Genomic DNA, 15,112 nt, shown 5'->3' on the forward strand with positions numbered 1-15,112 from the left:
CTCCTGCCACCACATCTGTGACACCAGGAGGCTTCAACCTCTGCTCTGGCTCCTTTTTCAGCCCTGCTCTGGCAGGAGCTGCTCCACTGTAAAAGAAAATCTGCCTTTTAGTAAAAAAAGGCTCCAGAGCATCTGCCAGCAGCTGGGTTTGTGCTCCAGGTGCTGCAGCGGTGCGGGGACCTCACAGAGGGGTGGCCATCACCCAGGGGGCCTTGGCTGCTCTGGGCAAACAGAAACACCCCCTTGGGGCTTTGCCTGTGTTTGCCAACAAATGAACCCAAACCATCTGGTTTAGACCTAAACCCCACGACACAAAGGGGGCTGCAGAGACGGGGCTGGGTCAGCGCCGGGGGGGTGTCGGGACGTGCCTTGCAGGAGAACTGAGCCCCTGCCCTGCATTACTCTGGGGGTGCTGATGGTTGTGGTGGTGCCACAGGTCCTGCCCTGTCCCCTCACAGCAGGAGGAGCCGCCTGACACCACTGTCTGGTGTCACAGGGCCACATCCTGCTGCCGTCACTGAGGTCACCCCGGTGACGTGGGGTGTGGGCAGAGGCACCCAGCAAAATCCAGCCTCGGGTGCAGCCTGCACTGGAAGGTTTGTGTGATGTGTGAGAGCCCCTGAAGGATTCTGGAGCGTTCTGCCACATTTTCCCCTTCCAGCAGAGCCTCCCTTCTCCTTTTGTTTCCATCTCCACATGGGATGGGTCGAATTGAGAGGTGCCCCAGGGGGTCTGTGGTATCCTGGAGGTGGGGGTGGGAGGATGGAACTGGGTAGGATGACTGGAGAAATTCTTCCCTGGGAGGGTGGGAAGGCCCTGGCACAGGTTGCCCAGAGAAGCTGTGGCTGCCCCATCCCTGGAAGTGTCCAAGACCAGCTTGGACAGGGCTTGGAGCAACCTGGGCTAGTGGAAGGTGTCCCTGCCCGTGGCAGGGGGTGGAACTGGGTGGTCTTTAAGGTCCCTTCCAACCCAAACCATTCTATGACTGCAGCCCTGTGTTTAGGCATTTGAGATGAGCATCTGTATTGGACTGGTTTACTCTATCCAACTTAATCCCCCTGAGAGACTTTAATCTTTGGAGAAAGGGAAATTCCCTTCAACCACCCAAGTTTTTCACAGTATCACGATCAGACTAATTTTTTTTTTTTTTAAAGAAACTACATTTCCAAGCGTTCCTTTGTTTGACTGGAATGGAAATTATCTCAAAATGTAAGTGGAGGCATCCTGCTCTTCTTGGCTAACCTGTCACGTGGCTGCTTCCTAAAGCTGTGCAGGGTTTCTAAAATTAGTGTTCCCTGCCGGATACAGGATGATTAGGTCTGTTAATAGGTGATGGTGACTAAGGAGGTGTCACACTTTAATCCCCTAAAGAAATGCCTGGCCACAATGGGCCTCATCCAGAGGTGTGCCTGGGAACTGGCATTTCTGTGGTCCAGGCTATGTGTGTCACACCTCTGGTTGCCTTTACCCCAGGTACTGGGAGGGCTCTTCCCACTCCAAGAGGTCTGAAAGAGCAGGAGGCAGCTGCCCAAAAGTGAAAATCTGGGGCCACACAGGCAGAAGGGACGTTCTGGTGCCAGATGCTCAGGTGAACCCACAGCTGGAGTGTTCTCCAATTGGCACCTCCAGCAAAGACTTGGCAAATGTCCCCTATTAAAAGGCTGTTCCAGCTGCTCAAAAGGTCATGCATTAAATTACTGTGTAACTGCAGCTTATTTCTAATTAAAAAAAAAAAAAAAGGCAAGATTTCCTGCTTTTCCCCCAGGCTGACTTGAGACAACTGATTTGGAATAGGAGAATGATAGACAGCTCACGCCAGATGAATGTTAAATGATAAATGATTTCCCTCTTTCCCCTGGAGATTGATGCTTCCCCCCTCAGGCACCAGCTCCCAGCAGTGCTTCAGCTCCTCTCATTCATTCTGGGGCATTGGAGTATTCTCCAGAGCTGAGCAGAAATCACTGTTTCCACAGCAAACGTGGGATGTTCCTTCGCTTTCCTGCCAGCCCCAGATATTCAAAACCAATGACCCAAAATGCTGAAGAAAAAAGGGAAAAAAGGAAAAAAAAAAAAAGAAAAGCGAAAAGAAGGGTATTTAAAATGGGTTGGTGGTTCAGAGTGGGGTCACAGGGCAGGTGCAGGGACAGGCACTCCACTCTCTGGGGTGAACCCTCTTGCCTTGCTTTGGGAATTTTTTTAAATTTTTTTTTTCAGGTTGGTGACCTCTCTGGAATTTTGGGTAGCGTAAAAGTAAATTTAATGCTGTTTGAACGGCAGTTAAAAATTAAAAGGCTCAGATGGGCCATTAAAGTGGAAGGAGGTTGTTTGCTGCAGTCAGGTGGGTTTGGAGGAGTTGGGGCTTTGAGGGAAAGGGCTGTGGGAGTGATGGCCATGAGTGTGGGATAACTGGTGGAGGGAGGCAGCTCTCTGTGCCAAAGGCTGCCCCTCTGGAGCTGTGGGCAAGCAGGACCCTGTGCCTGAAGGGGTTAAACCTGGGCTCAGCAGTGTCTGTGCAATTCCTTCCTTGAACTAGTTAATGTCTGACATTGGGTCAGCAGCCAAAAAACCACTGTGCAAATGCATTACTGCACCTGGGACAGGAGGTCACGGCCCCTGCTCCAGCTGGGATGTGTCCCTGCCCTCTCCAGGGGTGGATTTCTGGCAGCCTGGAGGTGGATCCATGCCTTAGCCACTGTAACTGGCCCTTGCAGTGTTCATACTTAGGAACTGGCACAGGTTGCCCAGAGAAGCTGGGGCTGCCCCTGGATCCCTGGAAGTGTCCAAGGTCAGGTTGGACGGGGCTTGGAGCAACCTGGGCCGGTGGAAGGTTCCCCTGTCCATGGCAGGGGGTTCAACAACATGTTCTTTAAGGTCTCTTCCAACCCAAACCATTCTGTGATTCTGTGATATTTAGTGACCTTAAATACTTTGACTTCTGTCTAATACAAAGACGTCTCTTCCCTCCTGGTGGTGAAAGGTGAAGGATCCTGTGCAGTGCTCAAGCTTTTGGTCCAGGTGTTCTGCAGGTGACTCCTCCCAGGAGCAGAGCTGGGGAGTGGGTACCCCGTGGTTTGGTGGGGTTGGGGCATTTTCCATGCTTTGTGTGTCAGCGTGCCAGGTCTGGGGAAAGGCAGTGGGATGCATGGCAGGAATGTGGCTGGGGAGAGGACAGGGGAGGAATGTTTGCTCTGGATGAGGTATTTTGGTGCCTTTCCCCCCTGAGCAGGGACACTGAACGGGCTGTGCTGGTGCCCACCAGCATCTGTCTGCCCTCCAGCTGGAATCCAATCCCTTCCCAGGGTTCCCCCACCACCCCTCAACCGCAGCCTGCAGGTCTGGGCTCCTCACCTTCTCCTTCTCTCCCTGCAGACTGCAGATACACGTGTCACCAGGAGTGCCGCAGCCTCATCCAGCTGGATTGCCGCCGGCCGGGGCCGTGCCAGGGCCAGCTGTCCCCAGAGAGCACCCTACTGCCACCCTGCAGCCAGGTACCACGGGGAGGGGGCTCTGGGAGGGGGGGCACAGCCTCGTGGTGACTGATGGCATCTCCTCCAGAGAGCTGATGTCTTGCTCCCAAAGGGTTTTCCAGGAGGGAGGGCTTGTCAGAGCTCAGACCCAGGCGGCGTCACTGAGGGACTGTAAACACCATGCCCAGGTGTCCTGCCTGGGTGGATGTGATCTGGTGGATTGGAGGTTGGGCATGTGGGCACCTCCCTCCCTGTGGAGGTGTGTGTGTGGAGCTTTGTTGTGTTTAAAATGCTCCCATTCCGGAGTGGACGTGAGAGGAGCGGTGCCATGCAGGAATGCTGGTCCACGTTCTGCAGCCTGGCCGTGTCCCAGTGCCCTGAGGGCTCATCAGCCCCCTTGTCACGTGGTTCATGTCCCTGTGCCTGCAAGGGATCACCAACACTGGCATTAAATTTTGTCATTAAATTGAGCAAAGCGCCTGTAAATCAGCAGCAAAGGTGCGTTTTTCCTGCGTCGCGGCAGAGCACAGGTGCAGATTTCACCAGGAGTCCTGGCTAATGGCCTTGTTTTAAGAGTTTCAGTAGTCCCAGGGGACTGAGACCCTTCAATCTGCGTTAGGCATGTGCAGTAATCCCGGGGTTACTCCGGAAGGTTTAGCTGTTGGCTTAATCCCCCCAGGGTCCTGTGGTGTCTGTGCCGCGGTGTCCTGGGAACCAGCGTGGGTGGAACAGGCTGCAGGGTGCAGAGACTCCCTTCACGCCAGGTGGGCTGTAAGATACTTAATGCTGGAAGCTTAAGGCACTGCTTAGAAACCTGCCTGGAGTGGATTTGACTTGAAAACGGAACCTTTTCAGTCTCTGTGTGTTCTTTTTTTAAAGTGTTTGGAACAGCTCCCCAGGGAAGCGGTGGAGTCGCCATCCCTGGAAGTGTTCAGAAAATGAGTAGATGTGGCACTTCATTCTATGGTTTAGTGGGCATGAGGGTACTTGGCTGAAGGTTGGACTGGATGATCTTGGGAGTCTTTTGCAACCTTAATGGTTCTGTGATTCTGTGTTTTCACCTCCGTTATAACGCTGTGTTTATATCCCTCTTTGTGGAGAACTGGGGATGGAAACATGCACTTTTCCAAAGGCAACACGGGGTTTCTGTTGGGTGTGCAGGGTTTGGTTGTCATCCATCCTTTGCTGTGCAAGGTCTGCTGAGCTTGATCTGGCTGACACGTGGCTGGGCAGGTGCTGCTCAGAATAAACTGGTCAGGAGGGATCTGAAGGGAGATGGGATTTATCTTCTAAGTTATGTGTTACAAAGGGGCTCAGAGTGGGTTCCCCACTGAGCCTTGAGGTGTTTGTATAAGGATGTGAAGGCAGATTTGTGGTGGATGTTGTTGGGCTTCCCCCAGCAGCATGGGAAAAGCCTGGTTCTCAGGAAAATGAGGAAGGCTCGTTTCATCTTCGGGGCGATAACACCAGGCGGGGTTATTGATGGGCCTAATAACAAACACAGAGCCCGTGCTCAGTGGCAATCCATCACTCTGACATGGCTCTGCTGGGATCCCAGGGAAGGGGGGGGAAGGCATTTTGTGCCCAGGAAACAAAAGTGTCTCTCCAGTTCCAGCAGCAAACAGAAATCCATAAACCCAATCCCAAGGTCCTGGTCGGGGATCGTCCCTCGAAACCCTTCGTACTGTAAAGTGCTGGATTGAGCCTTGTTGCCTGTGCTGGGGGAAGCTGGAGGTGTGGGGGCTGGTTTGAGGGTTAATGAGGGTTAAATCACTGCAATAAGGCTTCCTTCTCTTTTATGGATACTGGATAATCAGGGGAAAATCATGTTTACTTGATCTGAGCCCGTAAAGCTGAGCACACAGCCACGTTCCTGGAGTGTTTCTGTTGGCCAAGCAGGTTTTGCTGCTGGAAAGGAGGAGGATGGAGGGAAAGCAGTGTCAGTGTTCCAGCAGGAGGCTAACAGGATGCCTGAATATGTTGGCAGGAGGGAAAGAGGATTGCACACTGGAAACATAGGAAAAATTAATAGCTGGCAGAGTTGGAAGTCATTAAATAGTATTATCAAAATTAAGCAAGCTGGAAGCATCGGAGAAATAACTACTTTAATATCACATATTTAATGCTGTTACCTTGTAATACCAGGCATTAATAATTTGGGCTTTGATCCAGTAAAATACTTAAGAGTGTGTTACATTTGGGTCCCAGATCAGCCTGCCCAGCTGAAATCCACACTCAGCTGGCAAAAACCTCAGCTGGTGTTGGCAGCACCAGGAGTTTGGTCCCTGGATTTGTCAGAGCTGGTCATGTACTTCCCACCTGAGAACTGGTGCAGGGGGGCTGATGTGCAGGTGACCATTAAGTAGAGCTGCTGCTGAACCAACAGGCCAAAATTACTTGGGTTTATTTGGCTTGGTTGTTTTGTTTTGGTTTTTTTTTTTTTTTTATGGAGCTGATCTCCCACGCAGGTGGACTGCAATGGAAAAGTGAGGGTTTCTTGGAGAATCCCATGGAGCAGTGCAGAGGGAGAGCACCCAGCTTCACATGGGGCTGCCCCCTGGTTCCCCTATGACACTCCTGGGGCTGAGGCTTCATAGGAGACACCAGTGCTGATCTTCAGCCCAACACACTCACTTTCTGCTTGTGTTGCACATGCTCAATTTAAGCCTCTTTCTCCTCTAAATATATCCCTGTGGAGCAGGGGGGGTTGTGCTGCTGCAGGAGGACTCTGCTGCTGAGAGCATGGCTTATTTATTCCACACTGTTACCAGTTGCTTTGTAAATAAGCCACTTGGATTCTTGCCTTCCTCTTTTTGAGATGCAGATGTTGCCTCCTCCCTCCAGTCTTTTGCCATGTACATCTCAGTTTGTATTCCTGGGATGCTGCTGGCAGTGGGGCACGGAGTAATTTAAGTCCTTCAACTGACAGATACAGATTTGGAGCTCCATCTGCAGCCTGTCAAGAGGGGAAGAGGTTTTTGTGCAGGGTGGTGGCTGTGAAGGGCTTGGATGGAGCCCTTTTGGACCAATTGGAGGAGCAAGTTTAGCTCAGGTGCTGGGAAGGAATTCTTCCCTGTGAGGGTGGTGAAGCAATGACACAGGTTGCCCAGAAGTTGTGGATTCCTCATCCCTGGAAGTGTTCAAGGCCAGGGCTCAGAGGAGCCTGGGCTAGTGGAAGGTGTCCCTGCCCATGGCAGGGGGTGGAATGATATGAACTTTAAGGTCCCTTCCAAACCAAACCTTTCTGTGCTCTCAGGCCTCGTTCCCTCCTCCTTTTCTGAAGTGTGGTGAAGAATTCTTAGCACGTACATTAATACTGCATTGCCTAAGCAGGGTCTTTCATAACACAGCATGGCAGGCTTTTCTTCAGTCCCCTCTACTTGCTCACAAATATGTGTTTTCAGGTGGCTGTGGATGTGCTGGGATGTGCTCCCCATGGATGTACAGCCCCTCACGGGATCCCCCACTGAGGGAGGAGGAAAAGCCTGTGGGGAGCAGAGCTCTTCCCCTGCCTGGCTCCAGAAATACCTGTGATCTTCACCAAGCAGGAAGGTCACAGCTGCTTTAAAAGCTGCTGGGTAAATCACAGGGTATTGATGGGATGGTGGCAGCTCTGGAGGGGATGGAGCAGGCAGTGCTGGGGTGGGTCAGTGCTGAGCTGGGTCCCTGCAGGGCTGGGGGGGAGAGGGGAGCAGGGATGATGCTCTTGTTCTGAGCCTCTTTCCAAGGCCAACACAGTATTTTCATGAGCCTGGAGCTTCTTGCAAGCAGGACCCAGGAGCTGAAAGGCTTTTTCCTGGGCTGCAGTTGAAGCTGCCTCATCTGGGTGCCAGTGCTGCTGAAATTGCTCCTGCTGCTCTAAAATTATCTGCAGAGCAGAGGGGCACCCAGTGCCTCCTGCACTGTGATGGCCAGGGGTCTCTGGGACCCCGAGGAGGGTCTCAGGCTGCATCTTCACCAGCCCCCCCCCGCTTTCCATACCACCTTTTGGTCCAGCCTGGCCTTGATTCCCCAAACCGGGCGATGCCCCGGCAGCTGACAGGGACGGAGCAGCATCCAGCCCTCCCTGGCGATGTGTTTTGGGTCACCAAGGTGGTGCCGGGGGTCCCCGGGGGGGGGGCTGGCAGTGCCCAGCACCTCGGCTGCGAGCGGGGTGAGAAATTCTGCAAGAGGAAGTGGCCGGGGCCGCGCCGAGCGAGGCGAGGGCAGGAAGGGGAGGCGAAGGCGAGGGCGATGCTGCGCGGGCACCCGCGGGACCCGCCGGGCTGGGCTCCGGCAGCGGGAGCGACCCCGCGGCTCTGCCCCTTCCATGCTGCCCCGGCGCCGCTGCGCAGGGAGGCGGGTGGAGGAGGAGAGGGAAGGGAAGGGTTACCCGGCACGGCTGCCTGTTAGAGAGGAGTAGCTCGGCTGGCTCCGGAGGATGAGCAGAAGGAGCTGCTGCCGCAGATAAGCGCCGGCGAGCCGAGGATGTGAGCGCGGGCTCGCAGCGGGGACCCCGATGGTCGCCGGCCCCCCGAGCCCCCCGGCGACCCCCGCGCGCCCTCAGCCTCTCGCCTCTGCCGGGCTTCGATGACCATCGGCAGCAGCATGAGCAGCGGGTACTGCAGCTTGGATGAAGACCTCGAGGATTGCTTTTTCACGGCAAAAACCTCTTTTTTCCGCAGCGCGCAGAGCAAGGTCCCTGCCAAGGTAACGGCTCCGAACTAGTGAGGAGGGATGCGCTGGGGAAGGGGGGGACACCGGAGGAGGGGGGATGTCGGTTGTTCCCGCACGTTTGGCTGCGGGTGCTGCCAAAATGAGCTCGTGCTGGACTCAGGGCAGAGCTGCCGGAGGGCTCTTCCCTCTCCTGTGCAGGGGGGTCTGCGCTGCTGCAGGTTTTCCTCGGCCATCTCAACCTTTACACGCCGGGTTTCCCCCTTCCCCGGGGGGGATTCACGCTGGAGGAGCCGACTCTAAATGTGATTTTTTTTTTTTTTTTTTTTGAGCGGTAGGTGAAATCCTGTAGCAACCCTGCCAGCTGTCATCCACGGGTCAGGCTCCCGGCCAGGGACCTGTGGTTTGGCCTCGCAAAATCTGCAGCACTGCTGAAAAATTGCGGGTGGGGGAGATGGGAAAGTTCAGGGCTAAATTAATCCGTGAGCTTATTAACACAGTGATGAATGTGATCCTTCTCTGGGCGCCTTGGGCCATGTGCACCGGCCTTGGAGAAGGAGGAGAGGGTTTGGCTGGGCAGTGTTTCACCCCAGGGTGAGATTTCTGCCTCAGTAACATTGGCAGGGCTGCTTCGTGGGTTTTAAGCGTTTATTTAAATAAAATTAAAAATCCCTGTCATAAACTTTGGGGCCCCAACCGGGGCTGAGCACAAAAGGAGAAGGTGCTGCTGCGGAAGTGGGGGTTTCACAGCACAACGAGAGCCCTGCAGCACCCAGAGGTCAAATCTGGCCCAGGGAGCAGCTTTTTTCACTTAAAAATCCCCTGTAAACCATTAGCACTGGCACACTCCTGTTCAGGCTCTGCTGCATTTGCACCTGAGGCTGCAGAGCAGCAATCCTGAGGAGGTGCTTTGGGGCTCATCCTCCTGCAGCCCAAGAGCTCTCCCCTGCTCTCCCTGGGAAGGTGGGGCTGCTCTGGGGGAGAGCTTCAGTCTGCTGGGAATTTTAATTTCTCTGAGGAAACACTCCCTTGGGTTTAAGGTGGGATATTCCCTGCTGGCCAGCAGCTCCCTTTCACTATGATTAACCGACACTTGCTGTTGGTTTTTAAATGTCATTTGATGATTCATCTGTGTAGGAGACGTAAGAGATCGGGGTGTTGGTGCTGCTCTGTTTGAGCCAGAGCGCTGCAGATCCTTGGGTACCTTTTGGAAACCAGCCTGGTGCTGTTGGTGCTCAGGAGCTCTCCCTCACAGAGGGATTTGGAGCTGCTGCAGCCCCTTTTTCCCAGCTCCTTGCCTGGATGTGACCAGTGTGGGTGGCAGAGCTGCCAGAGAAGATGGAGCCTTTTGGGGGTTTGGTGTTATGGGGAGGAAATGGTTCCTGTGAGTGGAAAGGAAAAAAAAAAAAAAAACCCACACAAAATGTGCTGCTTAAAACCAACTGATGTTGTGTAACGTGTGGGGATGGGTCCTCGTGTGTCTCAGGCTGGATGGAGGTGGAAACCACTGTCAGGGCTCAGGGGAGGAAGGTTTTGGGGGGTTCGTGGCATCCTGGGGGTCAGTGGTGGTGCAGGTCATGCAGAAGGAGGAGGAGGAGGTGGTGGACATCTCATATTGCTCACTCCCTGTCTCCCCTTTTCACCTTGGCACCTTAATTAAGTGATATTATTGGATGTGGAACCTTCCCACTAATACAAGAGCTGCTTGTGGCAACAACTTTGTTTTTCCCCAAGTATGGTCCCTGCTCCTGGCCACGACCAGAGAACATCAGCCTAGACCCAAAAATGAGTTAACCTGAGGGGTGTGTTTGGGAATGGTGATGTTTGTCCATCTTTAGATGCCCAGGAATGATTCCTGAATCCAGGATGCACAGTGTGGCACCCATCAACCTGTGGGCATGCCCTGCACTGGGCAGGAAGAAGCTAAATATGGATAACTTAGGGATACAGGTCTTGAAAGACATAGGAAACATCTCTGTGGAGGAAATGTGGGGGGTAGGAGGAGACATACAGGTCTCCAGTCACTTAAAACAGTGAAATTTGAGTGGAATTTGTTCTCTATGATTACAGAAATGATTTTTCTGATTGAAATAACTGTATTAACCTGAAGAGCCTCTTTCCAGGATTGCTGTAATTCCTTTTTATTTTCAGAACCATCACTGCAATCACTCTTCATTAGCAAAGAACCGTTTTAGATCTCACATGTGACCTCATCCCTGGAGATCCATTACTTGGCATTTTCAGGCCTCTCCAGCTGAATGGCTTCAGTGGCTTCTGCCTGAAGCCTGATTGCTTAAAACTCTGCAAAATTGCTCTTGGAGTCCTGCATCAGTGGCTGCTGGGAGAGCTGGCTCAGACAGGGAGAGAGAGGGGCAAGTGTCTGTCCAGGAACAGAAAACACAGGAGGGACAGAAGCTGAGCAGGGGCTGGATGAGATGGTTTGTGGGGGTGCAAAGTGGGCATTGCAGAGGAGCCAGAGCCCAGGGACTAGTTCAGGGTCCTCTCTTTGTCCCCTTGTCTCTGTCCTGCAGAGCACAGAGTGATTCCCAGAGGGGAGGCAGGTACAGTCTTCCTGCAGGGGTGGCCCTGGGGCACCTCTTTGGGGACAGAGGGGGGGAAGAAGCTTTTTTGGCCCTGCAAGGCTGTGACCAGTTCCCAGGGTCTGCTCCTGAGGATCAGCAGATCCCTCTGATCCACCCTCTGGGCCAGGGTCTCTGTGCACACAGACACTGGTGTGGTTGTGTCCTGTCCAGCCCAGACCCCCCCTGAGATGCAGCTCCTCGTGAGGACCTTCTCAGCTCTCACTGCTGAGCAGAGATGTGGCAGGAAAAACGGTTTCTAAGTGAAATCTCCATGGCAATCAAAACACTGAGCCCATCTTTACTTGCTCTAACCTCTCTGAAATGCAGCAACCATCCCTCTCCCCTCCTCTAGAAATGCACAGCTCTCTTATCTTCTGCCTTTTCCTCTGAACCCCAAAGCAAACCTCAGCCTCTCATCTGAATTTCTCAAAGGGAGTGAATTGCTGGGGGTATTTAGGGTTTTTTTGGGGTGATTTTTGGTCTAAATCTGTTGTGTGATTCTCTCCCCTGCCTGTCTGTGGTGGAGCAGTGGATCCTTTCCCAGCACAGCGCTGTGAACCGTGGGAGTGGGTGGTGAAGGGGAAGTGTTGGGTGTTGAGCAGTGATGGAGAGCTCTGGGAGAGCAGAGAGATCCCAGCTCTGGTGACTGCCTTGGCCCTGACATCCCCAAGCTGCCACCACTCCCTGCTGCAGCTGGATTTACAGTTCTGAGCTGCTGCTTCTCCTGTTTCTGGCTCAGATTTGAAGCATTCACTTCTATTTCCAGTCCTTTGTGCTGTGGTGTGATAGTGGGCACAGGATGTGAGCTGGTGATGCTTCTCTGAACTGTGGCCCAGACGTGCTCTCCAGGCTTTGCTTTCTCATATTTTAGGACAAATCTTTCCATAATAAGCAGGAGAACTGAGGGTTGATGCCCTGAGTTGTATAATCCTTTCAGAAGAGATCTTTGAAATACTCTTGCTGTCTGAACACAGAAGCCAAAGGGAGAGCTTGGGCTGTGTTTTTGGGAGTGCAAGTTGTCCCAGCGTGGCTGATGTAAATGGTGATGGAGCTGTGCCTGAGCACACCAGGGAGGACTTGGCCACTCCCACCTCCAGATAAGACTGTCGATGCCAGGAATGTGGTGATGTTGGGCCAGATCCATCTCCACTGTTCTGCTCTTCAAATTCATTAACTAAATAGCTGGTGAGGAGAATTGACTGGGAGTGAGGGGGCAGGGATGGTGTCCCTGAGGCTGGTTTGGGGCTGCAGGGAAGCAGCAGGAGTGTCCCAGGGAAGGACACAATCAGACTTTCTACCTACTGTGCCTTTCCATGTCTGGTTTGGTGGTGAAGCTCATGGCAAAGACCAACATAATGAACTGCTGGTCTTCCACCTCTTGGGCTGTGCATCCAAATTGTAACCACGGCTCCTTTGTGCCAGCTGGGGCTGTGGTGGAGCCATGGGAGAGGGCACCATCCACCCACACTGCTGAAGTGGCACCAGAAAGCTCCTGGGTCCCACCTAGAGCTGTTATTCCCAACATGGTGCAGAGCTGCTGCCTTTGCTTGCTTTAAAAAGGTTTTTAAGTTGGGGGTTGACTTTGGGTAGGTGAGAGGCTGTAGGAAGGATGCCCTTTGACTGGATGGGGAGTGTGTTTCTCCTCTCAAACCGATAAATGGAAATATCTGTCACAGAGGCTTCGTTGTTGCCTCTCTTGGCTCAGAATTCTTTTGAGAGCGTGTCACCACAATCACCAGGGCCTGTGGGTTTTCCATAACAGCCTGTCACAAGCTCACGGCTCATTAGCTGAGTGGTGGGTTGCAAAGAGGGGGTTGGTGTGGGGAGCTCGTGGGGACAGTGGCTGCCCGAGCCCCGGGCCATGGGCTTTGTGCACCAGGAGCTGGGCAGCCTTTATCCCACTGAGCTTTAGCCCAAGTGCCAGATGAGGCTCGAGTCATTTCTTGCAGCTGGTCTTTCTTACAACAGAGGGATAATGCAGGGTATGGAAGGGAGCCTGTGTGCAGGGGGAGGACGTGGGCAGGGTCCTGTGCAGTCTGTGGGTGCCTGTGTCGCTGCAGCTCTGTGAGTTCTTTTATGGCAGTGTCACACAGGCTGGCAAACCCCTCACCAGCTGAGTTTAAACACTGCCAGCGAGCTGACAGCCTGTTTAACCTCTGGCATCCACAGCCATGCCATGTTCTGCATCAAGTTTTTAATGGAGCAGGTGTGGAATCACCCTGGCAGCTCCAGCCTTGCCGTCGCTTTCCTGCCGGTCACACAGGAGGGTGGCACGATGGAACGTGCTGGTTGTGCAGGCTGGCACGTGGGTGTCCTGTTGTGAGGCCACGAGGTGATCCCCAAGGATGGCTGGGGTTGCTCTTGCCTGTTTTCCAGCCAGGAAAGCTGCAGTGCCTGCCCGGGCTCAGGTGCAGGCAGAGGTGCCAGAGCTGTTGTTTTGTTCACAGCTCGTTTCCTCCCGTCCCGGTGCAACAGGAAATGTGGCAACGGTTTATGGTTGAAGCTTCTGGTTTTTTCTTCCTTTAGCCAGAATTGCAGATTCTGCACCAGAAACTTTGCACAACCGGAGGTCGGGGTGGATTTGTGAAGAGCAAAGAAGTGGCTGATCTGATCACACGGGAGGAAGGAGCAGCACTTCTCCTCCCAGGCCCCTTCCCAGGGCTCCCCCACTGTGGGGCTGGTGCTGCTGGGCTGCTTTGGGTCCCACTCACAGGCGGGTTTTGCTCTGTAGGACAGAAAAACAGTCTCCAGCTGTGGGGAGTGCAGGCTTGGCGTGGATGGGTGGTCCCTGCTGGGGTTCATGGCACAGCCAGGACTGAGCATCACTGAAAGGTTGAGCCCTTGGACCCCCAGTGTCCTTTATAGTCCCACAGAGCTCCCTAAATAGCTGCTGGAGCTGGGATAGCCCCACTCTGGATCCTGTGGGACAGCTTTTCTCCCATGACCTCGTTGCTTGGCCATGGATGGAGCGTGTGCCCTGACTTGCACCCAGACTTGCACCCCTGTGCCTGTGCCGGGGTGGCTGCACGGAAGGAGATTGTTAAACCTTCCTCTCCCTTCAGCGGGAGGGTGCAGGAGGAAGGTGAGCTGGCAGGGGGCTGAGCAAGCCATGAGAGCAGCAGGTCCATCTGATCTGCCCTGCCTGGGGAAGGCAGGACTGCCCGAGGCTGGGCAGTGGTTTATTGAAGCAGTCGTGTGGTGACATGGTGTGAGACCTGTGACGTGCCCCGAGCCAGGCTTCCTCCTGCTGTTCTTGGAACCCACAGCCACACCACCTGCCTTGTGCCTGCTGTGGATCCCTGGGGCCCAGCACTGCTCCAGGCTCACGTGTTCCCGGGTGCTCCGTGTGTCCTCCATGGAAACCGGGCGGCATCGGCACACGAGCTGCTCCCAGGGCTCTTAATTGCTGGCACACGTTGTGTCCCTCAGCTGGAAACATCCCAGGAGGGGAAGAGGCAGTGACAGGGACAGGCTGAGCTGCTGTGTTTGCTTTTTCCACGTGTGTCTGGGTGGATGGATGGGTGGATGGATGTGTTTGTGCCACGGGTGACGTGTGGTGAACGTGCACAGCCTCAGCCCTCAGCTCTGCTGTGCAGCTACAACCCTCTGTGCATGGAAGAGGGGATGGTCCTGGGGGTCCCCTGGGCTCTCTCCCTGTGTGATTGGGGTGGGGGTCAGTCCTGGGGAGGCTGTGCCTGTCTCAGTGCTGTGAAATGGGTGACATGAGGAAGTGCAGGGTTTCTGACAGCTCCTCCTCTGTTAACGTAAAGGGAAGGGGTTGTTTTTGTTTGTTTGCTTTTCTCTTTATTTTTTCCTACTTTTGAAAATCTCAACCCTTGGCATTGTTTTTTTAAAGGCTCCCCTGCCAGCCCAGCACCTGTGTGCAGCCACATAAGAGTTGCTGCATTTGATGTATCACAAATTGTGTATTTGGCAAATCGTGGAGTGGAAATTGCCATAATGATCAGTGGATGTTTATGTGAGATTCTTAAATACCCCAGGAATACTTGTCATTTATTTTCCTAGAAGCACAGACTGGTTTGGGTAGGAAGGGACCCTAAAGCTCATCCTGTTTCATCCCCTGCCCTGGGCAGGGACACCTTCCACTAGCCCAGGTTGCTCCAAACTGGCCTTGGACACTTCCAGGGATGGGGCAGCCACAGCTTCTCTGGGCAACCTGTGCCAGGGCCTCCCCACCCTCCCAGGGAAAAATTCCTTCCTAATATCCCATCTAAATCTCCCCTTTTAAAGCCATCACCCCTTGTCCTGTCACTCCATGCCTGTGTCCAAAGTCCCTTTCCAGCTCTCTTGGAGCCCCAAGGAAGGCACTGGATGAGGAGACTGCAGCACAGTGTCAGTGTTCTCCCTGGGGTTGCTGCTCCAGGTCGGTGTTTCGAGAGATCTCGTGCT

The 15,112-nt window shown here is 53.8% G+C and overlaps 1 protein-coding gene across 7 annotated transcripts in view; it reads left to right on the top strand.

The window, feature by feature from the left end:
- Positions 1–15,112, top strand: part of RASSF5 (Ras association domain family member 5) — a 28,569-nt gene that overhangs the window by 5,452 nt on the left and 8,005 nt on the right. For 2 of the 7 annotated variants that reach the window (XM_032710508.1, XM_032710505.1), the window contains exons 2-4: positions 1,474–1,588; positions 2,215–2,338; positions 3,370–3,488. In XM_032710508.1, coding sequence (XP_032566399.1) covers positions 2,260–2,338; positions 3,370–3,488 — 198 coding nt within the window. In that variant the 5' untranslated portion in view covers positions 1,474–1,588; positions 2,215–2,259. Of the gene's footprint in view, positions 1–995; positions 1,210–1,473; positions 1,589–2,214; positions 2,339–3,369; positions 3,489–7,816; positions 8,157–15,112 lie in introns of those variants that run through there. The other 5 variants (XM_032710510.1, XM_032710507.1, XM_032710506.1 and 2 more) reach the window with 4 other exon arrangements.

This window comes from Chiroxiphia lanceolata, chromosome 25, assembly GCF_009829145.1.
Source record: "Chiroxiphia lanceolata isolate bChiLan1 chromosome 25, bChiLan1.pri, whole genome shotgun sequence".
NCBI classification, from domain to species: Eukaryota; Metazoa; Chordata; class Aves; order Passeriformes; family Pipridae; genus Chiroxiphia; species Chiroxiphia lanceolata.